General features: G+C 38.4%; 4 protein-coding genes across 9 annotated transcripts; 2 read left to right on the forward strand and 2 right to left on the reverse strand.

Moving 5' to 3' along the window:
* Window positions 1–179: 179 nt before the first annotated feature.
* Window positions 180–3,396, forward strand: LOC137953152 (serine carboxypeptidase-like 45). 2 transcript variants are annotated; one of them, XM_068800410.1, is made up of 10 exons: window positions 189–618; window positions 976–1,077; window positions 1,168–1,263; window positions 1,455–1,547; window positions 1,659–1,738; window positions 1,861–2,142; window positions 2,227–2,351; window positions 2,477–2,569; window positions 2,740–2,857; window positions 2,982–3,395. In XM_068800410.1, the coding sequence occupies exons 1-10, from the start codon at window positions 372–374 to the stop codon at window positions 3,129–3,131; spliced, it is 1,386 nt and encodes a 461-aa protein (XP_068656511.1). In that variant the 5' UTR covers window positions 189–371; the 3' UTR covers window positions 3,132–3,395. The 2 variants fall into 2 exon arrangements, with proteins under 2 accessions (XP_068656502.1, XP_068656511.1); XM_068800401.1 differs by having other exon boundaries at window positions 180–618; window positions 1,861–2,351; window positions 2,982–3,396.
* A 2,939-nt stretch (window positions 3,397–6,335) lies between these two features.
* LOC137963528 (putative F-box protein At5g55150) lies at window positions 6,336–9,770 on the forward strand. 2 transcript variants are annotated; one of them, XM_068810651.1, is made up of 2 exons: window positions 6,336–7,354; window positions 9,698–9,770. In XM_068810651.1, exon 1 carries the CDS (start codon window positions 6,347–6,349, stop codon window positions 7,322–7,324), a length of 978 nt encoding a protein of 325 aa, XP_068666752.1. In that variant the 5' UTR covers window positions 6,336–6,346; the 3' UTR covers window positions 7,325–7,354; window positions 9,698–9,770. The 2 variants fall into 2 exon arrangements, with proteins under 2 accessions (XP_068666752.1, XP_068666746.1); XM_068810645.1 differs by lacking the exon at window positions 9,698–9,770 and adding an exon at window positions 7,474–7,562.
* Window positions 9,771–11,069: 1,299 nt separating this feature from the next.
* LOC137963549 (vacuolar protein sorting-associated protein 26B) lies at window positions 11,070–22,413 on the reverse strand. Of its 4 annotated transcripts, none has more exons than XM_068810689.1 (13): window positions 22,227–22,413; window positions 17,080–17,197; window positions 16,564–16,614; window positions 14,196–14,270; window positions 13,990–14,064; window positions 13,759–13,831; window positions 13,615–13,659; window positions 13,085–13,196; window positions 12,206–12,272; window positions 12,067–12,111; window positions 11,870–11,925; window positions 11,588–11,763; window positions 11,070–11,488 (listed from the first exon to the last, which is right to left on the reverse strand). In XM_068810689.1, the coding sequence occupies exons 3-13, from the start codon at window positions 16,564–16,566 to the stop codon at window positions 11,310–11,312; spliced, it is 906 nt and encodes a 301-aa protein (XP_068666790.1). In that variant the 5' UTR covers window positions 16,567–16,614; window positions 17,080–17,197; window positions 22,227–22,413; the 3' UTR covers window positions 11,070–11,309. The 4 variants fall into 4 exon arrangements, with proteins under 4 accessions (XP_068666790.1, XP_068666773.1, XP_068666782.1 ...); XM_068810672.1 differs by lacking the exon at window positions 17,080–17,197 and adding an exon at window positions 17,198–17,259; XM_068810681.1 differs by having other exon boundaries at window positions 17,080–17,259.
* On the reverse strand, window positions 18,984–19,736 carry LOC137949498 (uncharacterized). Its single transcript, XM_068795553.1, has one exon. The coding sequence runs from the start codon at window positions 19,734–19,736 to the stop codon at window positions 18,984–18,986; it is 753 nt and encodes a 250-aa protein (XP_068651654.1).
* Window positions 22,414–22,632: the final 219 nt, after the last annotated feature.

Consider the following 22,632-nt stretch of genomic DNA (forward strand, 5'->3'; position numbering starts at 1 on the left):
AAAAGAAAAGATGTGAGTTTTGTTCATTTTAGAAAGAAAAGAAAAACATGTCAACCGTGTAGAACGAGAATTGAGAAGGATTGCAGATTTGGATTTCATTTTTAAGTCCATTTTAACAGGTACAGACTTAAATGCTGGGAGCGTCTCTGGGATGGAGGATGGATGGGGACCCCTCCAGCATCTCTGCAGACTCCTTTTTCTCTAAGCATGCACATAGGAAAAGGCTTAAAAATTAGAAGGAAGCAAGGAGCTATCCTTATTTATAGGCTACCCTTTCAGTCAAAGTTCCGTTAACCTGCTCCTTCTCTTTCTTTCCCCTCAAAACTTCTGCGATTCTTTCTACTTCTCTGTGAAGTTTTTCCCACCGCAACATGGATTCTGGAGCACGGAAAGTCATGGCAATGGCTTGGACTATCCTTTTTGCATGCTCCTTTGTGGGTGCCGATTCATTTGCTTCCGATAAAATCACCAAGTTACCCGGACAGCCTCCGGTGAGCTTTCAACAGTTTGCTGGATACGTCACAGTTGATGAAAAGAAGCGGAGAGCTCTGTTTTATTACTTCGTTGAGGCGGAGATAGATCCAGCTTCAAAGCCTCTGGTCCTTTGGTTAAATGGAGGTACGAAGTTTTCACCAAGTCCGTGATTTCGGTCTTCTTAATTAGGCTAACAACTGAGGTTGACGGGGAGAAGGGGGTGAGAGATTTTGTTTGGTCTTCAAATCTGTCGTTTTTCTGTTGAAGATGGATCCATTTCTGGGTAATGTCGATTTGTACTCCAGTGAATTAATGGAAGTTTCTGCTGTTAAATTGGTAAAGTGAACACTCAAAAGTTCCGTCACAGAATTAAAGCATCCAAAAAGAGCGAGACTGAGGTTGGATTTTGAATGCGGACTGTGTTATTTCTGGCTTTAGAAAGTGGCTGTTGTTTTTCGTTCTCGTTCTTCTGGTTTTTACTGTGCTTTACACTGTACTCAGGTCCTGGCTGCTCTTCTGTCGGCGTTGGCGCATTCTCTGAAAATGGGCCGTTCAGACCAAGCGGAGAGGTTTTAGTCAGAAATGAGTATAGCTGGAACAAAGGTAACCCAGAAAATTCATGACCCTCACTCTTTTAATATGATAATTTGAAGATCAACGCGTTACCTGATTTAATCTTTCTCTGGTTTGCAGAGGCTAACATGTTATACTTGGAGACACCAGCAGGAGTCGGTTACTCTTATTCCGCTGATTCTTCCTTCTACGAAGGCGTAGATGATAAGATAACAGGCACGATTTTCTCAACTTCTTTCTTCGATTCTTCAAATGACAAGCAAAAAATCGTCTTTCTGTGAACTCTTTCCTTGAATTTTTCTTTGGTTTTCAGTTTCCAGAAGGATTGATCTTACCATCTTCAAGCGTTTTTTTTTTTTTTTTGTTTTGTTTTTGAGTTTTGAAACCGGTACTCTTTGGTTCTTAAGCCAGGGACAATCTAGTCTTTCTTCAGCGTTGGTTCCGTAAATTTCCCCAGTACAAGACCGGAGATCTCTTCATTACAGGAGAAAGTTATGCAGGTACTTACATTTCTCAGAGCGTTAAATCTTTTCTTTGATTAAAAAAAAAAAATTTTTTAGCCGTCCCAAACTGAACTAAACCAGTTTTTTTTTTCCATTGTTTAATCACAGGACACTATATTCCACAGCTTGCCCAGCTCATGGTTGAATTCAACAAGAAAGAAAAGTTGTTTAACCTCAAAGGGATTGCTGTAAGTAATTAACAGGAAAAGCTAAATCAATCAGAAGACCAGTGGGATTTTAGGACGATTGCTGACATGGGTTGTTTCCAGGATTATGCTTGAGCTGAATCATTGGCTTTTGTGTATTGTAGCTGGGAAATCCAGTTCTGGAATTCGCAACCGACTTCAACTCGAGAGCTGAGTATTTTTGGTCTCATGGGTTAATCTCAGATTCAACATACAAAATCTTCACTACTGCCTGTAATTACTCTCGATACGTGAGCGAGTACTACAGAGGATTCGTTTCTCCTGTTTGCTCAAGAGTTTACAGTCAAGTGACCAGAGAGACAAGCCGCTTTGTTGACAAATACGATGTCACACTCGATGTTTGCATTTCTTCAATTCTTTCTCAATCCAAAATTCTGCGTCCTCAGGTGATATCCATGGCTGTTTTCAAATCTTATCCTTATCTCAGTCTCTTTCTTTTTGTTCTAATTGCTGTTTTGATTGCATTTCAGGAAGTAACAGAGCATATTGATGTGTGTGTGGAAGATGAGACGGTCAATTACCTCAATAGAAAGGATGTGCAGAGAGCTCTTCATGCTCGTCTGATTGGAGTCAATACATGGCTCGTTTGCAGCAGGTATTATCCATTGATTTCACTGGATCTTTCACATAAGACTGCAAATTTAAGTTGGGTTCACTCTAGTTAACTGAAAACTTAAAGTGGGAATTACATGACGATTTTACCTTTACCTTTGATGCCAGTATACTTCAATATGAGGTTCTTAACTTGGAGATACCCACAATTTCTGTTGTGGGTTCACTGGTCAGAGCCGGCATTCCAGTTCTGGTTTACAGGTAAATGCTTCAGTTTGAGCTCTATCCAGGTTTCAGATAGGAACAAGAAATGCTTTTACTAGTATTAACTGTTCAACCATCCCCCCCCACCCTTCCAAAAAAAAAAAAGAAAAGAAAAGAAAGAAGAAGAAAACAATTGAATTGATATTGAATGAAATCTTTCTCCACAGTGGAGATCAAGATTCAGTGATTCCGCTTACGGGGAGTCGAACCCTAGTCCATGGATTGGCAAATGAGTTAGGACTGAATGCAACTGTACCTTACAGAGTCTGGTTTGAAGGGAAGCAGGTACTGCTACACTGATTGTAATGGTTTCTAGATATTGTAGGCTTGGGTACTTTATGTTCTTTTTTTTTTTTTTAAATCGGTTATGCTGGAAAGTTCTAAATTTGATAATTATTGGGGTTTTCAGGTTGGTGGGTGGACTCAGGTTTATGGGAACATCCTTTCCTTTGCAACAATTAGAGGTGCTTCTCATGAAGCTCCTTTCTCCCAACCGGAGAGATCACTTGTGCTGTTCAAAGCATTTCTTCACGGAAGGCCATTGCCAGAGACATTCTGATCCACTGATCAGATCAAAATGTGTCTATAAGTAATGTTTGGAATGTCAATTAATAAGTTAGTGTAAATCTTCAATTTGTTCTCTGGTTCATCCAAAGTGATGATAACTGTGAGTTGGAGCAATTTTGTAGAAGTTCACATGAAGGAATGTGTTTCTGATACACTCTCCGTCTTAACTTGAATCCAGTCCAGCTTATAGAGATGAATGACCAAACTCATTACCAAAACCAAAGCAGAAACTAAATGTAAATTTGTAGCATCCTCATCTTCAATTAATCTTCAATTTTTCTTTGTAATCTTCAATTCTTCTATATACACAACAACCAAAATGCAGTCTTCAGTCGAGGTATGACTACAGTGGGTGCTACAACCTGCATTCTAAGGAAATCAAACTGCAAAGCCAATATGGGTTTTGACAGCAACACAGAGGAGACTCCTTTTTAGTCCATCTTCTGCAGCCTCTCTTACTGGGCAAGATCCTTTTTCATTGTCTGCTGATGCAATATCTAGTCTTGAAACTTTTGCAGGTTTGACCTCCCGAATCCTACAACCTGCACAATAACCAGAAAAATCAAAGGAAGAGTATATATATAGTCCAGATTTCGTGTCAATTAGACTTCAAGTCACTTAAGTGGAATTAAAAAAAAAGGGGGTCGTGCTCAGCCTATCCAAATTAATGACTTGGGATAAAATAAATTAATCACTTCAAATATCTATACTGGAAGCGACCTTGTTTACCAAGCCAAAGGTGTTCGTATACAAGTAGAACTTCTTGCCTTCCTCTGAACAACCATGGAGGACCATTAGTATAATCTGAAGGCGATTGACTTTCCTTTACCTTCATGGACCTGGCAGAATAGAAGCGAAAATATCATCCTATAGAAAGAGAGAACCAAAATCTGAGAAACGCGAGCGGAAGGGAGATCGACATTGGAGGTTCTAATGGTTTGAGCTCAGCCCACTCGTCATACTGAACAGACCCACATTACAAATCGTATAAACTAGCCGATAGGTTAACACCCACAGATGTGGGAGCAGCCTGGTGCTCCATTTTTCTCCTTCTATCACTTCAAATTTTATTGTTTTCAAGAAGACTATGCACGCAGTTAACAAACACATTGTCATGAAAAACCAGCATTTCAGGACGAGGAGAGTAAGCTTCAGTATTCATCCGTCACAGCAAATGCTTCCAATTCTCGTAGAAGCAAAACACACGGAAAGGCAACGAGAATAGAAAAGAAATGACAGTGTCTCGTCAAACAAACACTAGAAGAAACTGCAACAACTTCAATAAGTGAAACCACAGAGTAAAGCGCCTGTCACTAAGCCCTAACGTTGCAGGAGATTAGCTTCGAGAATCGGGTTAGCAACAAGAAGAAGAGAATACACGAAAAGAAATAGCAAAAGGACGGGTGGAAAGAGCACAACTCTGGAGATTTTTTAAAACGCAGAGCGACTTCCTCCCTGATAATGCACTCGAAAGAGAAGCTTCGAAGAGGAGAAACTGTCGGAGCAGATGAGCAGCGGATGGACATTATCTAATCATTTGGCACCAATTCAAAGCACCCACGTACCCGGCCGTCTCTTACTCACGACGGTGATATTTTTTCATGTCCCTCCTGCCACCACTTAGAAATTCAGTAAAGCCAGGGGTGGTGGCAACTGGCAATGCTTCCCAAAGGCAGGAGTTTGGATTTATGAGGAGCACGCGGCGACACGGCTGCCAATCTGTTTATCTCAAATTTTCGTCCATTAATTATTAAATAGAATAAAAAATTAATATTTATTATATAGAATTAAAAGGGTAAAAATTTATTCAGTATCAAATTAACCCATATATTATGTATAAACAAATAGTATATGGGATTAGCAACAACTTTGTAAGCAATGTTCAAGAAGACCGTCCTCATTTCAAGTTCATCGATAAAAAATTATGCAATTGAGTAAAGTGTTATGGTCCTGGGTTAAGTACCTATGTCTTCCGCTCCTAACAGGTTAGTCTTTTGGGTAGTATTGGCCAGGTGCTTAACATTTGGTATTAGAGCGGGCTCCCACGTCTCGAGTTTGAGTCCCTAGGCATGCAAAGGCTGGATTAAAATTACTGATAGGTTCAAAAGGGGCGACCTGGAGAACTGTGAAGGGGCATTAGGAGTAGGCAGCCGCTAGAGTAGGCCACCGGGTTGGGCCAGTGTTATTGCGCCACTGTGGTCGTCGGCTCGCGAAGGTGGGGTGTATTATTATGGTTCTGGGTTAAGTACCTATGTCTTCCGCTCCTAACAGGCCGGTCTTTTGGATAGTATTGGCTAGATACTTAACATAAGACTATAAAGTATGTTTGGTCTTTTCTCTTAATGAGAGGAAAGGCAACTTGTTCATTCCTCATTTGCTCTCTCCTTGGAAATGGATAGGAGGCTCTTCCCCTTTTTCAGTCAACTAGAGATTAAAACCTCATTTGAATAAGAAAGGGGAGAGGGCCTTCTTTCTCCTCCATGTTTTGTTGTGGAGATGGAGAAAGCTTTCTCCTCCTTTACCAAACTAAGGTGATTTGATAAGGGTGACTTTGGCTTTGTGTTGATGAATATTAAAGATTTGGTGTGGACAACACCCTTAATTAATCCAATAAATAAAAAGGGAATTTATTACTAAATAATAATTTTTTTAATGTAAAATTAATTTATTAAAAATAAATAAATAGAAGTGGGCCCCATAATAAGAGGATTCTGGACTTATTTTATGGCTGACAGGGCCCACAGATTCCTCCTCGTGAAGGTCGCCCATCCCATGAGACGCGTCGAATGCCAAAAAAAAAACAAAAAAAAATTAGAAATGCTAGACTACCCTCACTTGAAATTTATAAAAATAACCCTACATTTTTACTATAATTGTACTCTCCGTCGGGGTAAAATAGAGATAGTTTGAAAAAACCGCGGCGCCGTGAACACGGAGCGGTCCGAAAAAGATTACAGAGAGAGGAAAAATGAAGCGTTAGGGCTACGTGCTGTCCCACGTGTGGGCAGGTGTCCTCCCTCTTTCCATAACTGACGTAAAAGTTGTTCTTTTAAGAACACCCAACTTCCACTCCTTGTCGCAAAAGCCCTGGTAAAGCTCTCTGCGCCGTCAGCCATGGCTCGAAGGCCTCGACGCCGCCGCACGGCCATCCTCACCGGCAACCGGCACCGTAGCGACTGGAGCAGGCTGCCGGATGATCTCCTCGCGATGATCGCTCGACGGACCAAGAGCATCCGTGGCCTGGTCTGTCTTCGTGGAGTCTGCACAGCATGGCACGCGGCTCCGCTGAGAGAAAACTACGAACCCGACCCCGCACAGCTCCCTTGGCTCGTCGTCCTCCGCCCCCAAGAAAAGTGCTGCTTCTTCGACATCAGCAACTTCCGAGTCTACCCGTTTCCCCTCCCTGGCCCCATCTCCTTTCACGGCTCCTCGCACGGGTGGCTGATCGTGAGCGACGTGAACATGGATATGTACTTGGTGAATCCGTTGACGATGGAGCGGATCGGACTTCCGCCGTTTCCCAGCCCTTTTTACTTCACAACAAAGGTGATCATGTCGGCCTGCCCTCACTCTAGCCAACCCTGTATCATCGTGGCCATTCACGGTCTGGAGTCCGATCTGGCTTACGCCTGGCCGGGATGCGACCGCTGGATCACATTGAACCTACCGCTGTGTCTCTTCACCGACGTGGTGTACCATGACAATACTTTCATGGCGATCAACGAGGAAGGGGTGGTCATTACATTGGAGATCAAGTGTCAGGAGACTACTACATTTTGTAAGATCGGGAACAAGGTGGTGGAAGCAAGGAGGTTGGATTGTCGTCGCGCGTACTTGGTCTCGATCGGAGAAGATCTCTGCGCGGTGGTGAGATACATCCAGGTCCGCGAGACGGGAAGTCTCCAAACGGTGGAGTTCAAACTTTTCTTCTACGATAAAGGAGAAAGCGAATGGGAGCAATTCGAGGGATGCGGTAACTACACAATTTTTCTCGGTCCGAGCGAATCAATGGCGTTGCCAACAGCAGCCACCGGGTGGACGACGAACTGCATTTACTTCACAGACGAGTGCCGCACGCGTCTGGGGGAAGCAGACAGCGGAGTGTACTACTTAACAGACGGGTACCTGGAGCCTCATTTCTTAGACAAGGGAGCCACCGGTATCTGGCACATGCCCAAGCTCTAGTAGATCGATCGAGTTGCAGAGTTGGGTCGGGTGAGCAGATCGCTGTGGTCCTCTCCCATCTTCTTCTTAAAACATTTCGATCTTGTATTGAATAACTCTTCTGAAACTTGATTATGTTCGTGTGTGTTTTTTTCTTTTTGTTTTTCTAGGGTTTGTGGCTTGCATGATGGGTGACAAGACCGTGGATGATGTTTGGGTTTGAATATTGATAATCTATATCATTTTTGTAATTGACAGGCATGATATGTTTTTGGAAACTTCAATTAGAAAAAGGTGTGAAGTTGGTCCAATGTTTATCCCAAAATGACTAGTCGACGTAGGATAATTTGGGTGGAAGCCCATATATGAGTTCTAATACTTGCCGTGATTTTCATTGATGAAGAGATAGGTACTTATAGAATTACAACAGTGACTGTAAAGATCACAACACTTCGGTATTTGGTATTTGTATTTCGATCCTTATCCTTATCTCTTCATGTTTGTAAAACAAGGGCTTAAGAGAAACTATAAAACTTTGATGAATTTGTATAATTCATAAATGAGAGGATTGACGGGAAACACTACATAATTTCTTTAGAAAACTTTGAATTTTTTTTTATTTTTTATTTTTAAGAGGGGGGGGGGGGTTGTTCATAATGAAAAATATATAGACTGTAAGAAGGGGTAGACAAAGCAGTTTTTGGAAGTACCATATACATCTACAAAGAAATCCCATATCCCATATAGAAATGTGAAGACTATTATCAGATTGTCATTGTCCTTGGATAGATTACACACCCACAGAGGCTTCTCCAACTTGGTCTTGCTGTGATCACATTAAAACTGCAAATATTAGATTACTCAAGAAAAAACCAACTAAGACTTTTCTCTCAATATTTTTTGTTTGAATTGGAGTTAGTTTGTTCATATTATTAGGTTTTGATTATTTTGATGCTCTTCGTTTATCTCTTTAACATTACAATTACCAAGTGTCTACTTCTGTGCAACAATCTCTTGTTCTATATTATGGAGAATGTCTGATTTGAGTTTGTTTTCACCAAAAAAAAAAAAAAAAATGATTGATATAATTGATGTTTGAACCATTAGTAGTTGATTGTTGATTTGGTTTTGATGTCTAAGTTGATGAATTTCATGTTTGTTGATTGGTCACATTGTGGAGGTAGTCTAGGTTATAGGACTCTCAGCCCTCTCTCAAATGCACACATACACACGATCGATCGAAAGTAACACATGCATACACTGAAAACTACATCTTTTTCAATGTCTCTCTCCTGTTGTTTCTGTGTCTATTTCTCTATCTATCTTGTGTAGAAGGGAATATAACTTCATTCTTTCTCATCTCTATTTATCTATGCATATCTATTCATCTTAATCTCTCTCATCCCCACGCACTTGCATGCATGCACTGGTGCTCATTCACTGGTAAAACCATACAGAGAGAAAAGGGTTTTACTTGGACATATAGATGAGATACGTTCTTTTTCTTCTTTCAGTTCTGGTGATCATATGTATGAACTTCTCTGCATGATTGAGATAGAAGAGAATATAACCTTTCTTTCTCTCTCTCTCTCTCTCTGGTGTGCACATGTCTGCTTTTATTTGGATCGGATGCTTTTCTTTTACCTATACTTGCTGCAAGTGATGGGTCTGTCTTCTGAAGGTTGGTTCTGAGCTACCACTGGTTTGGGATGTACAGTTCCCAAACAGTGAAAAGAACGGAAAATCTTATCACTTTTCACAACTCTTTTACATGGCAATTAGCTCTTTGAGACTATTTTCTCTCTCATCTGCTCTTAATGTGATCAACAGTAGCGTGCAAAATGGTAAGCTTCTGCTGTATGAAGGTTACTGAACATATAAATCGATTTATTTCATATTAGAAGACAACTATCAGGTGCTTAGCCTGCTTGCTTAATGGTAGGAACCTTAGAAGCACAAAATAGTTTTAATATTGCTAATGAATTCTATCTATAGATGATGGTCTAAGCTTCTGTTTGTCCTAGTTTCCAGATGGTTTAGTAGATGCTTCAAGATACTGAGAGTTTCGTCCTACATATCTCCGTTAATTTGTCATTGATAGGTCTCGAGGGGACATTCAATGAGATAAACTACATTACATGTTTCATTGCTTCAGTGGCTTTCAATGTCTTATGTTTTAACCGTGTGGGCTTTCAATGTAGTTTTGTCTCGGTTAAAGCTTGTTGTTCAACCTAGCCTTTTCTGCTTTGATCTTTGGCAACTGGGAAGAATGATAAGATATGAAGAATGTCGATTGTTTGTCCCTTTTGTTAACATCACTGGGTTGCCTTCTGTAAAAACATTGAATTGTTCTTACTCTCTTACTACTTGCAACCTATACTTCTTTTTACACAGATCAAGCTTGATACAGAAGAATCATTCCTAAAAGAACTAGGGTTAGTTCATCTTCTTTTTACTCTTATTGTTGTTATTATTGTTATTATTTTTGTGGAAAAATAGAAAATAGACCTGAGTCCATGCATGTAAAGTAGACCCATTTCCTAATTTCTCAATGGACGTAAAATTTATAACTCTTACATGGTTTCTTTTTATTCAAGAGCAAGGAATACTAATTGAACCCCGTCGATTGAACCAGTGGGTTTTCCAGTCAAAAATGATTTATATCCTCATAAGAACAAGATCCGGATTAGTCCTCAATTCCGTTTCAATTGGTTTGATTAAGCTATTATGATCTGAGCTAATTCTGTATTTGAGAGGCAGATTGACGTAGTTCAGGCAAAATCCTACTCCACATATAGTAGAAAAGAGGTATGGTTAGTAGAAACAACTAAAAGACATTCTTTCATATATCTAACTTCCCAGCAACTTAGCGTGAAGTAAACATACTAGGTTGATCACATGGTAATTGATGATGATGTGTAGGAAATGGCTTTGCAATGATGTAGGAGGCCGTATGCATATCACCGAATTCAACTTTCTCTCTGATGAAATCCAAAGTTATTAGAACAATACTCGCTGTGAATGCTAAGACTTGTGTGGTAGCATACCAAACAATATTCTCAATTGCTACAACGGTTGTTGGATGAGACGTTAGCAGCATAACGAGTTTATGGCTGTCAAAACCAGTGGCTCAGTTGGGGTCGTCGGTGGTGCACGAAAGCTCAGCCCAGGAAACAATTTGTAGAGAGGGCATGCATCGGGCAAACAGGTAGAGTAAAGCGAAAAAAAAAAATCGAAAGGGGATTAATTGAATTCTCTGCATTGATTTAAGAGTGGTATTTACATATAATTTTTAACCGAAATCCGAATAGATAAATACAATATAATCCAACCGGATAAATATAATTTGAAACATAGATAAGATAAGATAATACAACCAAAGAAGATAATATTAATCTCTTTAGGTTGTTCCTTTGATGCTCAACATTGCAAGAAATCAAATTTTGTCTAAGAAAAATAAACTAACCACTGATAAATTTTGTCTCAAGATCTCTTAAATGTCGTAATAGATACTTGAAAAGTATTTTTGGTAGAGGTTAGAAAAGATTTGTTGGTAAATGAGGGCGAGCGAGTACTCCATTCCATTCAGCTGTTTATCCTCATGCAACTGGCTGAAAGGACGCGTGAAATCGAAAGAGAAGCCTCGTCCGAATTAAAAGAAATCCGTAAAGCTTGGGGGGAAAGAAAAGGAAGTCAATAGAAACAACTAAAGAGAGTGCAGTAGAAACACATTGCTTAACTTCAGTCGCAGAAGATCCCTTGCAAGGAAGCAAAACACAGCAAAAGAATAAATGGGCATTAAGAATCACATACAACAGTGTAATATGCACACATTCAAACAAGTACCTTCCACTGGATCTTTTCATTGATCCCTCTACATTGTATCACTAGAGAGACCTCAATTCTTTGCAAATGGAGATGTACAAGCAGTAGTACTTGACTTCTAATGAACCCTTGTTGTAGTATTGAGTTCCTGTCCCACTTGAAAGCCCTCGGGACTTCGGCATCAAGAAGTTTCTAGAAGGCGGTAAACAGTGATCTCTTGCTGCTTGAAGTACCGTCTGTCCTCTTCATCCACAAGAACAAGATTCAAGTAGTACTTCACACTGTACTTGTTGTTGATATTGCGGTATGTTGGTGTGAGTTCATATGGGCTCAGAAACAATCTAATAGGGATGGATTCCCCTGATGGCCAGAGACAAAAAGGTGACATTTAAGTTACCGATTATCACAAAAAACAGAGCAAGGGTCTCTGCAAGAAATTGGATCAGGTGCAGGAGTTACCTCTGACTGGAGCACCATCCATCAACTCAAATTTTGCAAGGGTCTCTGTTTCAACATATGTGTTGGGCCCTGACCCTGTGGATTCTCGGCGCCGGATTTCAAGCTCCATGTTTTTAATCTTGATTCTCACAAGAAGGAAATATATTTTGCCAACGATGACATCCTTCAGATGGTATCTGAATTTTTTAAACATTTCAATTGATAAATATAACACCAACAGCAACAATTCCCACAAGTATCTGCAGTTAAGCATTTATCTGCACAGAGTAAGATTCCACTTACTTGCTTTTACCATACTCGAACTCGATGTGTAAGCAATCCTCAATTCCAACTTCCATCTGTACACATAAGCAAATGACAAGATTTCTTCATTTAAAATGGCCAAAAAAGAAACGTACACATTGCTCTCCTGAACCAAGACAATTGACATGATCTTGGAAAATAATATAAACTTTATTTGAAAAAAAATAACCACGGACCTTTATGCTATTGTTGATTGGTGGAAGAGGAGTATAATTGCGAACCTGAACCACAAAAAATCATCATTTCCATAAAAACCAGAACAGCTGAACTTTATCCATCATGAACCTAGACGGGTACAAACAAAAAACTGATTACCCAAATATCCTGGTACTCCACAATGTTGCTGACATAGTTCCGACTGACTGTTACTTTTAGAATATACCTACATAATTGAAAGGCACAATAAAGATGTTAAGTTTTTCTTATGTGAGAAAGAGAAACAAAGAGAAAACATGAGATGGCTGAAATGGAGATTGGTGTCTAAAGTGTCATGCATGATGCAACAGGTGCACATAGAAAAGGGTGAAGAGCCATAAAACCAGCAAGTTTTGTAGTGCAGAGCAATGGGCACTAAAGAAGAAACATCTACAGAAGCTAAAGGTGGCAGAGACAAGAACATTTGAACGGATGTATAACAAAAATAACACAAACATAGGAGAAAACAAGAGAGCTTTTTCATATGGCTTGAATAGGTTCTGAGGATGCCAATGAGTACACCGGTAATGAGGGACACTTGTTGCTCTTAGTTGAGTGAAGGGTAAAAATGGCATGGAAAGCTGCGAGAAAGGACTGAAGAATGGTTGCTCAGTGATGTAGCTCACAGAAAGAACAGAAGGACCAGGGATAGGCATCTCAGCGAGGTGTCTTAGATTTCTAGCGGATGGAACGTCTCACCCCCTGTATAAAAGTAACAATACATTATGTTGCACCTGAGAAGTCTCGCCAATATGCCTGAGATGTCTCAGATTATGACATGGGCAAGATGTATCAGAAAAACAAGATGCCTACCCCTGAGATGAACAATCCATGTAGACACGAAAAGTAGTTGAAACAAATCTATAATGACAATCAATTATGACAAACAAATTCTTCAAGGTAACTCGAGATGGCATCCAGAATCTGAAATTTCACCTAACCAAGCATCTTTATGCAGAAAATCAGAAGATCGAGAGAAGCATTACATGGATTTTATACCTGAGTCTGACATTAACCCCATTGTAGGATTCATATGGCATTTCAACAGTTGAAAACTCGAAAGGGTATGTTTTCTTTTCATATATTTCACCAGGAACATCTAGCTCACGCACTGCATAAAAGAATAATACCAGTCAAAACTTTTTTCTAAAAATGATGAATAATACCACAAAACTCTTATAACTAGTCCTATTGTTGATCCAATCTTTTTTAAAATAAAAAGAGGCTTAAACCTAGTGCTTTCTGATTCCTAAAAGGACTGCATCAGTAGCAAAAAGCCCAACTTTTGCATTAACTTAAAATTATCAATAAATATAGAATAGAATCTTATGCTGGCAATCAATAAATATTTTCAAAAAACTATAAGCAATGACAATCAAATTTTTGTTGTCACATCGAGATGAAGTGATAAATTCTTTATTATGTTTGCAGGATTATAACCAGCATTTGCTGTAACCCAAAAGAGAGAAAGAGAGAGAGAGAGAGAGAGTTGCAATGTGTAGATGGCATATGGAAGGTTTTCAACTGACCAAGAGAAGTAAAGTCATAAAAATTGCCACGGTCAAAGTACAGCTCTGCATTAGAAAAAAAGAAAAGAAAAACGTTACAATCAGAATGTCTATAAGAACCAATCTCAAAAAAAAAATTGATTATCAAAGATAGATGACGCTTACCTATCTGCCCTAGAAGTTCAATTTTGACACCATTGTGTTCAACCTTTTTACCTTGAATGGGTTCTATAGCAACCTGCATAAAATTTGACACAACACATCATATCCCAGGATTATAATTCTCTAACCAAAATCTAAAGGCAACAGCGTGTAGGACTATGAAAAACTCCAAAGCAATCAATAATGAAGTATTATTATATAGAAATGATATAACACTGACAAATGTTGTTGTACCTCCCCAACAATGTTTTCCTGACTCTGAAAAAGAGGGACCAATGCTGTTTGACCAGTTTCCTTCTTTATGGAGGCCTGCAAAAATTATTTATTCTGAAGTATAAATAACAAACTCAGCAATAAACAGATGACAGAAAAAAACATGAATTCTGACCAGGATTTTTACAAGAAACTCCTATTTTCAAAAAGGAAAATTAACACCATACCTGTTTGCGAGTTCTTCCATCAGCAAATGTGATTGAAATGTTACATGGAGGCTTAAACGCCCCTATTAGATAATTCTGATTGATTATCACAGAAACAGATAAGTTACAATTGATGAACTACATGTTCTTCTTTCTTGAATGCCAACCAACACTAAAAGTAATGCTCAATATCCTATTATAGGAGCAGAGTCAATGCCAAAAAAAAAAAAAAAACCTCAAACAACATATAAACTATAAATTTGAAGCATGTTGCAGCCTGCAGGCTTATGAAATATATCAAAAAAAGGGAATTCAAAGTAACAAATATTGATGAATAAAGAAAGGAAAATAGGTATTCTATAAACTCTGCAAACTGGCAGAAGAGATTCAAGAGGATTCTAGAAGTATATCAAAAAACTAGTTGCAGAATACTTTTCTTTTTTGAGAAATATTTAGAGAATACAAGAAAAGTAGCATATCAAACAATTACATGAAAACACTCTATTCTGTCACAATGGTATAGGCAGAGAAAGGTCCCTCCAGTCAGCAGGAAGAGTTCAATCAAAATTACACAGAATATTTCATAAGGAACAATTTCACCTCAGGCTCAGAGGTAGAAAAAATTACAACACCAATGCTGAAAAGGGAACAGAAGTTCGAAAAAAAAAAAAGAAGGAAAAGTAGGCGTCAAATTAAGGATCTAATGCTTTGATACCATAAATCATAATGAACCTTCGATATAAAGAAAACTAACGAAATATTGACAATAAGTAAAGAAGAGAAAAATATGATGCAGAGAAGAGAGGTGCAAAGTTGTACTAAGGCTTCTAATCACAATCATTTTTTATTTTAAGACACTCACTGAAAAGGTTTTCCAAAGAGGAGTGATACCAAAAATAGGTAGAAATGATAGTAGGTATAGATATTAACAGGTAGGTGGGAAAACGCATGAGATCATACGACAGACTAGGAAGAAGATATATTAGTAAGAGGGAGGAACTTTTTCTTAATATTGGATATACAGACAATGCCGTGAGACTTCCCAGATGTCACATTAAGAAACTCTGCACCACCCACCAATCCATATAGCCTTGTGAGCCGGAACAATCATCTAGCGTTCATCAGCATAAGTACGTAGGATTTTTTTCTTTTGGGGTGTGTGTGTGTGTGAGTTAGGGGGGTAGGGAGGCGGGGTGTTTGGTAGACTTGAACCGAAACTTAACAAAAGAGGAAGCAGATGGAAGAGGGTCCGTGCAGGATATTTCAACATAGTTGGAACAAAGCTAACAGTAATGAAGATGATGACTAAATATCCAGACAATACATCCTTGCAAAGTAACATGATAAATACATCACATACTGTGACATGTGGTGACATGAAATTGTCATAACACAGTGCAACACACCATCATGGTGTAACAACATTCTCTTCTAACAGATGAATTGATCAGAAGGTCACTTTTTTATCCTCAACTTTTTGAATCTTCAATAAAATTTGTGTTCGTAGGAATAAAACAATTCAATGTTTATCCAATTGACTGTACTTTGTCACAATACATATAATGAGATGACAGAATAATTAGGCATAGATCAGTGTTTATGGTTATTCAAGCTAGCACAAAAATATATAAAAAAGAAATACACTCTTATCAGAGTACAATTTTAAATGGATATATGCTAATATTTCCTACTTACACAAAAAGATAATATATGACTTTTAAAGCCTCTATGAAATTTATATTTGTGGCAAACAGAATGTTAGCATTAAACATACATCTTTCACAGCACTATTTAAAAAAAAAAAAAAAAAACATACATCTTTCATGGTGATCATCAATATTAGCTTTACATTTCTGAAAGGCCAAAAGAAAAAATTATAACCCTTCTGAAAGTGACAAATACTGGGCATACAAATAAAGTTTATTAAGACATCATCCACAAACAGAAAGAAAAGAAATTTATATTTGCTGCGAGCAGAATGTTAGCATTAAATATATACATCTTTCATGGTGATCACCAATATTAGCTTTACATTTCTAAAATGCCTATAAAAAAAAATATAGCCTTTCTGAAAGTGACAAACACAGGGCAATACAAAGATAAAGTGTATTAAACATCATCCACAAACAGAAAAAACAGAAACCAGCTCACATAATCATAACATAGATTTCCACATGAATTTTGGTAGCAAAAATTTAGCAGGACTTGACGGATACTCCAAAACCATAAAGCAAACAAGTCTCAGCAAGACAGATCCAGTAAGGTCAATACAGCAAAAAGGAACTGGGTAAGAAGACAAACAAGGATAGGAATGCTTAACAACAACAAAGGAATGACACTGCAAAATCAAGCACTTTGAATGTTCAAAACCAGTTCCCGTGCAGCTTACCATGTTTTCTACAATCAGTCAGCAGCTTGAAGTCCTACATCCAATAGGGACCTAACAAATTCCATGCAATGAGAATCACTTCCAAATTTCAAATACAAAAACTAGAAATACATATGACAGCATATCATTCCAACATAAAGATGGATATGCTGGATGACTAATAAAAACACTTCCAACAAAAAGCTATGAAGCTCATGGCATCACAGGTCAGAAATTCTAATTAAAATGCCTTACTTCCTGGTTTCTCCAATCAGGACATTTGTGTCTCTATGCTTGCACTACTAAGCTAAACTGGGATTAGATATGAGAGAACTCATGAAAAGCTGCAGACAACATTAACAAGCCTAGCTCTTCATACTGCTCCTTTTTCTTTTCTTAAACATGGAATTCATTATAAGTTTTATGGTTCCTATTTAGTAAATAACATATTTTACCTAAAATCAACCCAAAGAAACATATCTTACCAGAGCAAATAACATATTTTACCTAAAATCGACCAAAAGAAACATATCTTACCAGAAAAGGTGACCACATATTTTTTTGTTAAGGACTTCTTAAGAGATACAAATCACACAAAGTAAAAGAATGTTCTTCATGTATTTCAGACAAAGGCATCCAGCTTGCATGTACACACCTGCAAGCCAATGAGACATGCTCTTCTTAAATAGACCAGGAACCACGAGGCAACATATCACCCTGTGTTTTCAAGTAAAAACACCAAGTGGTGAACAAATGCAAATAAGTTCTAGAGTTAATACTAAAAGTGATTGATTGTTAACAATGCAAAATGGTGTCTAATCTCATGAGCACTTCGAGTGAAAGAATACTAAAGCAAATATCTATGTTGTTCAGGTCTCTAGAAAGTACAGAATTGGCAGGAGAGCATTAAAAGTAAAGATAAACTTTAAAAGATCAGAAAACCAGTGAACAAACACTATTATTTGGCAAATTTAAAAGAAACATCAAACAACAAAGTGCAAAGGAATGTTACAAAACATAGTGACCACCATGATTCCATGATAGCCAACAGCTTTCAAAATCTTTAACCTACTTAAAAATTTATATAAAATACAAACAAATAGACCAAAAAATCAACAAAAGAGAAAAATGACTATACCACATATTTACCTTTCTAAAAAAAAAAATATATATATATATATATATATATATCATACAGATTTATATTGTCCATTGAGATGAGATGCAATTAATTGCATTATGGCTCAAGGTAAGGGAGCCTTTTACTCAAAACAAGAGTTTATTCTTTGATGAAACTTGTTCTCCTTAGAGGACAAAACCCTACTTACAATTACTAATATTCACACTAGAAGAGCATTGTTATACGTACCTTGAGATGTCCCTCCAAACTTGTACAGCCTGGGTTAATAGATTGATCTCATAATTGGATTTCAAAAAACAAAAACAAAAAAAAGAACCTTTGCAATCAATGATTACACCAACCTCCACATCAGGATGTACAAATATGGATGTGCACTTTCAATGTACATATTAATCAAACTAGATTTCTAAATAAACTAAGACTGTTAGGTACTAATTTCCAACATTTTAGTGCCACAAACCTATTCATAATTGACATTCCCATGAATGAGCCACAATGAAATTAAGATTGGCTGATAATCACTGGGTTCAACCCAGTTTTTGGTAGGAGAGAGGAAGAATTAGTAACTCAACAATGGGAGAGATGGATTGGGCCTCGGTTCAATACCACATGGGGGGTTTCTAATGTGAGGTCTTGGATTCAAGCCTCACCAGTGTTACAGTGGGTAGTGTGCATGTGCAACCAACAATTAGAGAAAGAAAAAAGGCCCAACAGGGACAATACTATTAGAGTGGTAAAAGAAAAAACTACATGCAAAACTATAGAGATAACAAATGTCTTTTAACATGACTGTTTAAAATCTTCAGAAACATTGCCCTATGCAATAACCAGAGAGCAAAGTACCAGTTCCAGTTGCTTTCTGAGGTTCACTCATCATTCACCTTTCCACTTTTGTTTAAAAAAAACAACAATGACGTGTCTAACCTTCTAGTTCCACATGGATTTGTAGACTCAACTAAAGACAGGGAGCCTGTAAACAGTATTAAAGCCCCACTTCATCAGATTTAGTAGGCTACTATTTTGGAATGAGATTATGCAAGTGTCATTAGATTTCAACTCATATGAAAGTTTGATCTTGGTGCCTCTCATAATTGCTTACACTCACCCTTTAGCTAACCTGAGGGAGCATGTTCTCTAGGGACTCATCAGAAACAGAATCATATGTCAAAGGCTGTATAGATGGGTAAGCTATTGCCCTAGTCTCCCTTAGGTGATCTTGCTTTATTCTTTTATGGCTTAAGTGTCCTTGTCTTAGTTTTTTTTTTTGAAGAAGAAGATGTATTAATAAAACGAAAGAGAATTACAAAATTTGAGGGAGCACGTCCCTTACAACTAGTGATTGTAGGGTAGCTCCCTGCCTGGCAAACACATTAGCCGCCAAATTTGCGGATCTCGGAATGTGAGACCAAATACAAGGAATAATTGAGGTAATATCTAAAATTTCTTTAAATGTATCCCTATGCCTCCATGGAGGAGAAGATGCGTTCTCACACCAACCTATCACCACTTTGGAGTCACCTTCAATGTGGAGAGGTCCCCTACATTTATCTCTAAAGATACGAAGACCGGAGAAGAGACCATGCAATTCAGCAGACGTAGAGTCTGATATACCAAGGGGTCCGACATAAGTGAAGAGCTGATTACCGGAATGATTTGAAATAACTCCTCTGAAACCAGAAATACCGGGGTTGCCAAGAGATGATCCGTCAAAATTTAACTTTAGGAAACTAGGATCAGGAGGAGACCATTCTTTCATAACCGGAGGCTTTTTCCCAATGTGCATCAATGCCAAGTTTCTCCAATTTTCACGAATGGAGGAACCCAAATATGGAGAGAAAACTTTCTTGGTTAATAGCCAAGTTGATATTTGCCCAACCACTCTGTCCGCAACTCGGTCAAAAGATTCACTTTTAGCATCAAAACGTCTTCTATTTCGCTCATTCCAAAGACCCCACGGGATAAAACTAGCACATGCAGAGAGCATCATCTTTCCAAGACTCAGCATAGGGGTACCCATGAGAGATTTACTGAACGAAAACAGATCAGCCCCCATGCAGAACTGAAAACCAAACTTTCCAAGAATGTTGATCCACACCTTCCAAGAAAAGCTACAATGGAGAAGAATATGGCTAGTAGTTTCATTTTCAGAGTTGCAGAATGGACATATGGGATCCACTGAGGGATGACCTCTTCTTCTCAATACGGCTGCCGAGAGAATTTTACCTTAACAGGCACTCCACATGAAGAACTTTACCTTTGGAGGGGCACATAAATGCCATACAAATTTGATTTCCTTCACCCTCCAAGCCGAGTTACCGCTGTTTAAAAAGCCATATGCTGATGAGACCGTGAAGGAGCCCTTTTTGTCTGGCCACCAAATGAGCTTGTCAGCCTCCAATGGACGAATTTTAAATGAAGCAACAAGGTCCATCAATCGACTGGCCTCCAAAGCCTCACTATCCGAGAGACCTCTTCTAGAATGTATATTCATATTCCTCCCCCCGCCCCCTCAAAAGCTTCTGCTACTGATATCTCTCTATGAGTGGTGAGAAGATAAAGACTCCTAAATGCAACCTGCAGGGGTACTTGCCCAATCCACAGATCATCCCAAAACTTGAGCGAGCTACCATTGCCTGCATAGAATCTGCTAGCCGAATGGAATTTAGGAAGTAGAAGATATAATGCCCTCCATATTGAGGAGAGGGCTCTACGATTCCCACTAGACCTCCACCAGTGAGGGTCCCCACCCACCTTTGTGAGAACCATTTCCTTCCAAAGATTTGAGGAGTGAGTATTAAATTTCCATAGCCATTTTAGCAACAGAGCTTGATTCATTTCTCTAGTTTTCCGGATTCCCAGGCCACCCATATTATTTGTCGTAGTCTTTCTGCTCTTCTAATATTTTCATTTTGGCTTTATTTCTTATATAACTTGATATGTTCACGACAGTAAAAGAAGGCTGCAATTTTTAACCACAAAAACCTCAAGCTTCTCATGCAATAAACATGTAGTTTTTAGTTTATTAGGAAGGGGAAAAAGATATAACTAAATTAAATCATGAAGATCAAAGTTAACGATATCAAAGAAACAATGAAATTAGATGAATAATAGGAAACACCTTAACACTGTAGCATCTAGTGACAAAACTATGAAGAGAACTTCCCTTGAAAGAAGCAATAAGCTCCTATCAAGGCTGTTAAGGAATAGTCCCACATGGATTAGTGAGTACAAAGATCTTGAGTTTATTAGCTGGGAAAGAGGTTTCCTAAGTTGGCTAGTCATTTTGGGATGGGCTTTGGACCCAACTTCACATGGTATCAGAGCAGCTACTCATATGTGGGCATACACCTAAACAATCCACTTGTAGAACCACAAAAGAGGGCATACACCTAAAACTATCCACTTGTAGAGCCACAAAAAGAGGGCCTACACCTAAATTAACCACTTGTCGAGCCATAAAAGAAGGCCTACACTTAAATTATCTACTTGTAGAGCCACAAAAGAGGGCCTAGATATGAGGGGGAGTGTTAAGAAATAGTACTACATGAATTAGTGAGTACAAAGATCTTGAGTTTATTAGCTAGGAAAGAGGTTTCCTAAGTTGGCTAGTCATTTTGGGATAGGCTTTGGACCCAACTTCACAAATCTTTTTTACAGTATATTCAATTTCGATCATTAAACTGTTCATTTCGTGTCATCATGAAATTTGAAACCCATGAGGGTTTTCCTTTTGGGATTCACAATAATATTTGTTCATATTCAAATCCTACTTCCTTTCTTTCTAAGTTCATGACTTTGTTTTCAACCTGTTATTTATGTATCCTCCAAAATTGATTGGGCAACAAAAAAACTGACATAAACCCATCGATCATATTGTTTTCCACACTAAAGACTGCCCATACACCCGTATATTCTGGTTAAGAAACCAAACCACAAATTGCAAATAAGAAACCAATCCTCATCAAATTACAGAGGTGTAATTGGCAATGTTCGCCTTTATTAAAAAACAGGGAAGAATAGATTTTTTCATTCCAACTTATTATTTGCAGTGGAATGTAGACTTGAGGAACAGGATTCATCAGACAAGACAGTTTTCTGATATGACCACACAAATAATCCAGATACTGCTCTGATTCAGCTCATCTAACTAGAAAACAATGAAGAAACAAATCTTCCAACCATCTTATCATTGTACACGAGTAAGGAAGTCCGTGCTCAGCACCGTCAGCCCATTAGTATTCCACAGTACAAAAACCCAAAGGAACGCCCTATAAACATTTTCCAATCACAAGCAAAAAAATGTCCACTCACAAACAAGAAATCTCCCTTGGAGACAAGCACTAAGATGCATAACACAGTAAGTACGACATTGTTACCCAAAAACAAATCTAAATCCCCTATCCATAACCACCAGAAACCTAAGGCCCACTAAACGAGACAAGTGATCCAGATAGCCATCGATCGAGATGCAAAGAAGGCGGGAACAACGCAAATTTGGATCAAACTAACAAAACTAATTTTTTCAATAAATCAGATATCTTACCTTCGACGTGATCAATTAATAAAGGGAGAAAGGTTCCACGAAGCAACCGCGTCGTATCTCAGCATCAAAGTGAACGCGAACTAACGCAGTCACCGAGTTATGTTCGTTCTCGCTGACGATCTTGTAGCGGCCGTGGATGGAAAGAAAGAAAACGGAAGTTTGATGCCGTTCCTTTGAAGTTGTAAATTTTAATTAATTATCCTGCGGAGACTTAAAGAGAGTGAGACTAAAGACGGAATCTGACGGCCTGAGTCGATGCACGATTCAGGCAAGTCTGAATCGAATTTTGAATTTAATGAGTCGAATTATGAGTGACTCGTTTCTTCTGTTTTGACCGAATCTCTCCCGATTCATTCAGAGTCCGGAGTCTCAATCAATTCGACTCGAATTCTCATGTATCCGAGTC

The sequence above is a fragment of the Aristolochia californica genome, unplaced genomic scaffold, assembly GCF_029961685.1.
Source record: "Aristolochia californica isolate CCGP_79_NKW_82.1479 unplaced genomic scaffold, dmAriCali1.0.hap1 SCAF_1, whole genome shotgun sequence".
NCBI classification, from domain to species: domain Eukaryota; kingdom Viridiplantae; phylum Streptophyta; class Magnoliopsida; order Piperales; family Aristolochiaceae; genus Aristolochia; species Aristolochia californica.

Bases quoted from the DNA above. Each gene is read 5' to 3' on its own strand.
- LOC137963528 (XM_068810651.1), top strand. From the start codon at position 6,347: ATGATCGCTCGACGGACCAAGAGCATCCGTGGCCTGGTCTGTCTTCGT.
- LOC137963549 (XM_068810695.1), bottom strand. The intron at 12,273-13,084 runs GTATAAAATCCA...TCAATTATGTAG, and splicing joins GGGGTTAATGTCAGACTCAG to GTATATTCTAAAAGTAACAG. The intron at 11,926-12,066 runs GTCCGTGGTTAT...TTATGTGTACAG, and splicing joins CAATCAACAATAGCATAAAG to ATGGAAGTTGGAATTGAGGA.
- LOC137953152 (XM_068800401.1), top strand. From the start codon at position 372: ATGGATTCTGGAGCACGGAAAGTCATGGCAATGGCTTGGACTATCCTT. The intron at 2,352-2,476 runs GTATTATCCATT...CTTTGATGCCAG, and splicing joins ACATGGCTCGTTTGCAGCAG to TATACTTCAATATGAGGTTC. The intron at 2,570-2,739 runs GTAAATGCTTCA...CTTTCTCCACAG, and splicing joins ATTCCAGTTCTGGTTTACAG to TGGAGATCAAGATTCAGTGA.
- LOC137949498 (XM_068795553.1), bottom strand. From the start codon at position 19,736: ATGGGGGCTGATCTGTTTTCGTTCAGTAAATCTCTCATGGGTACCCCT.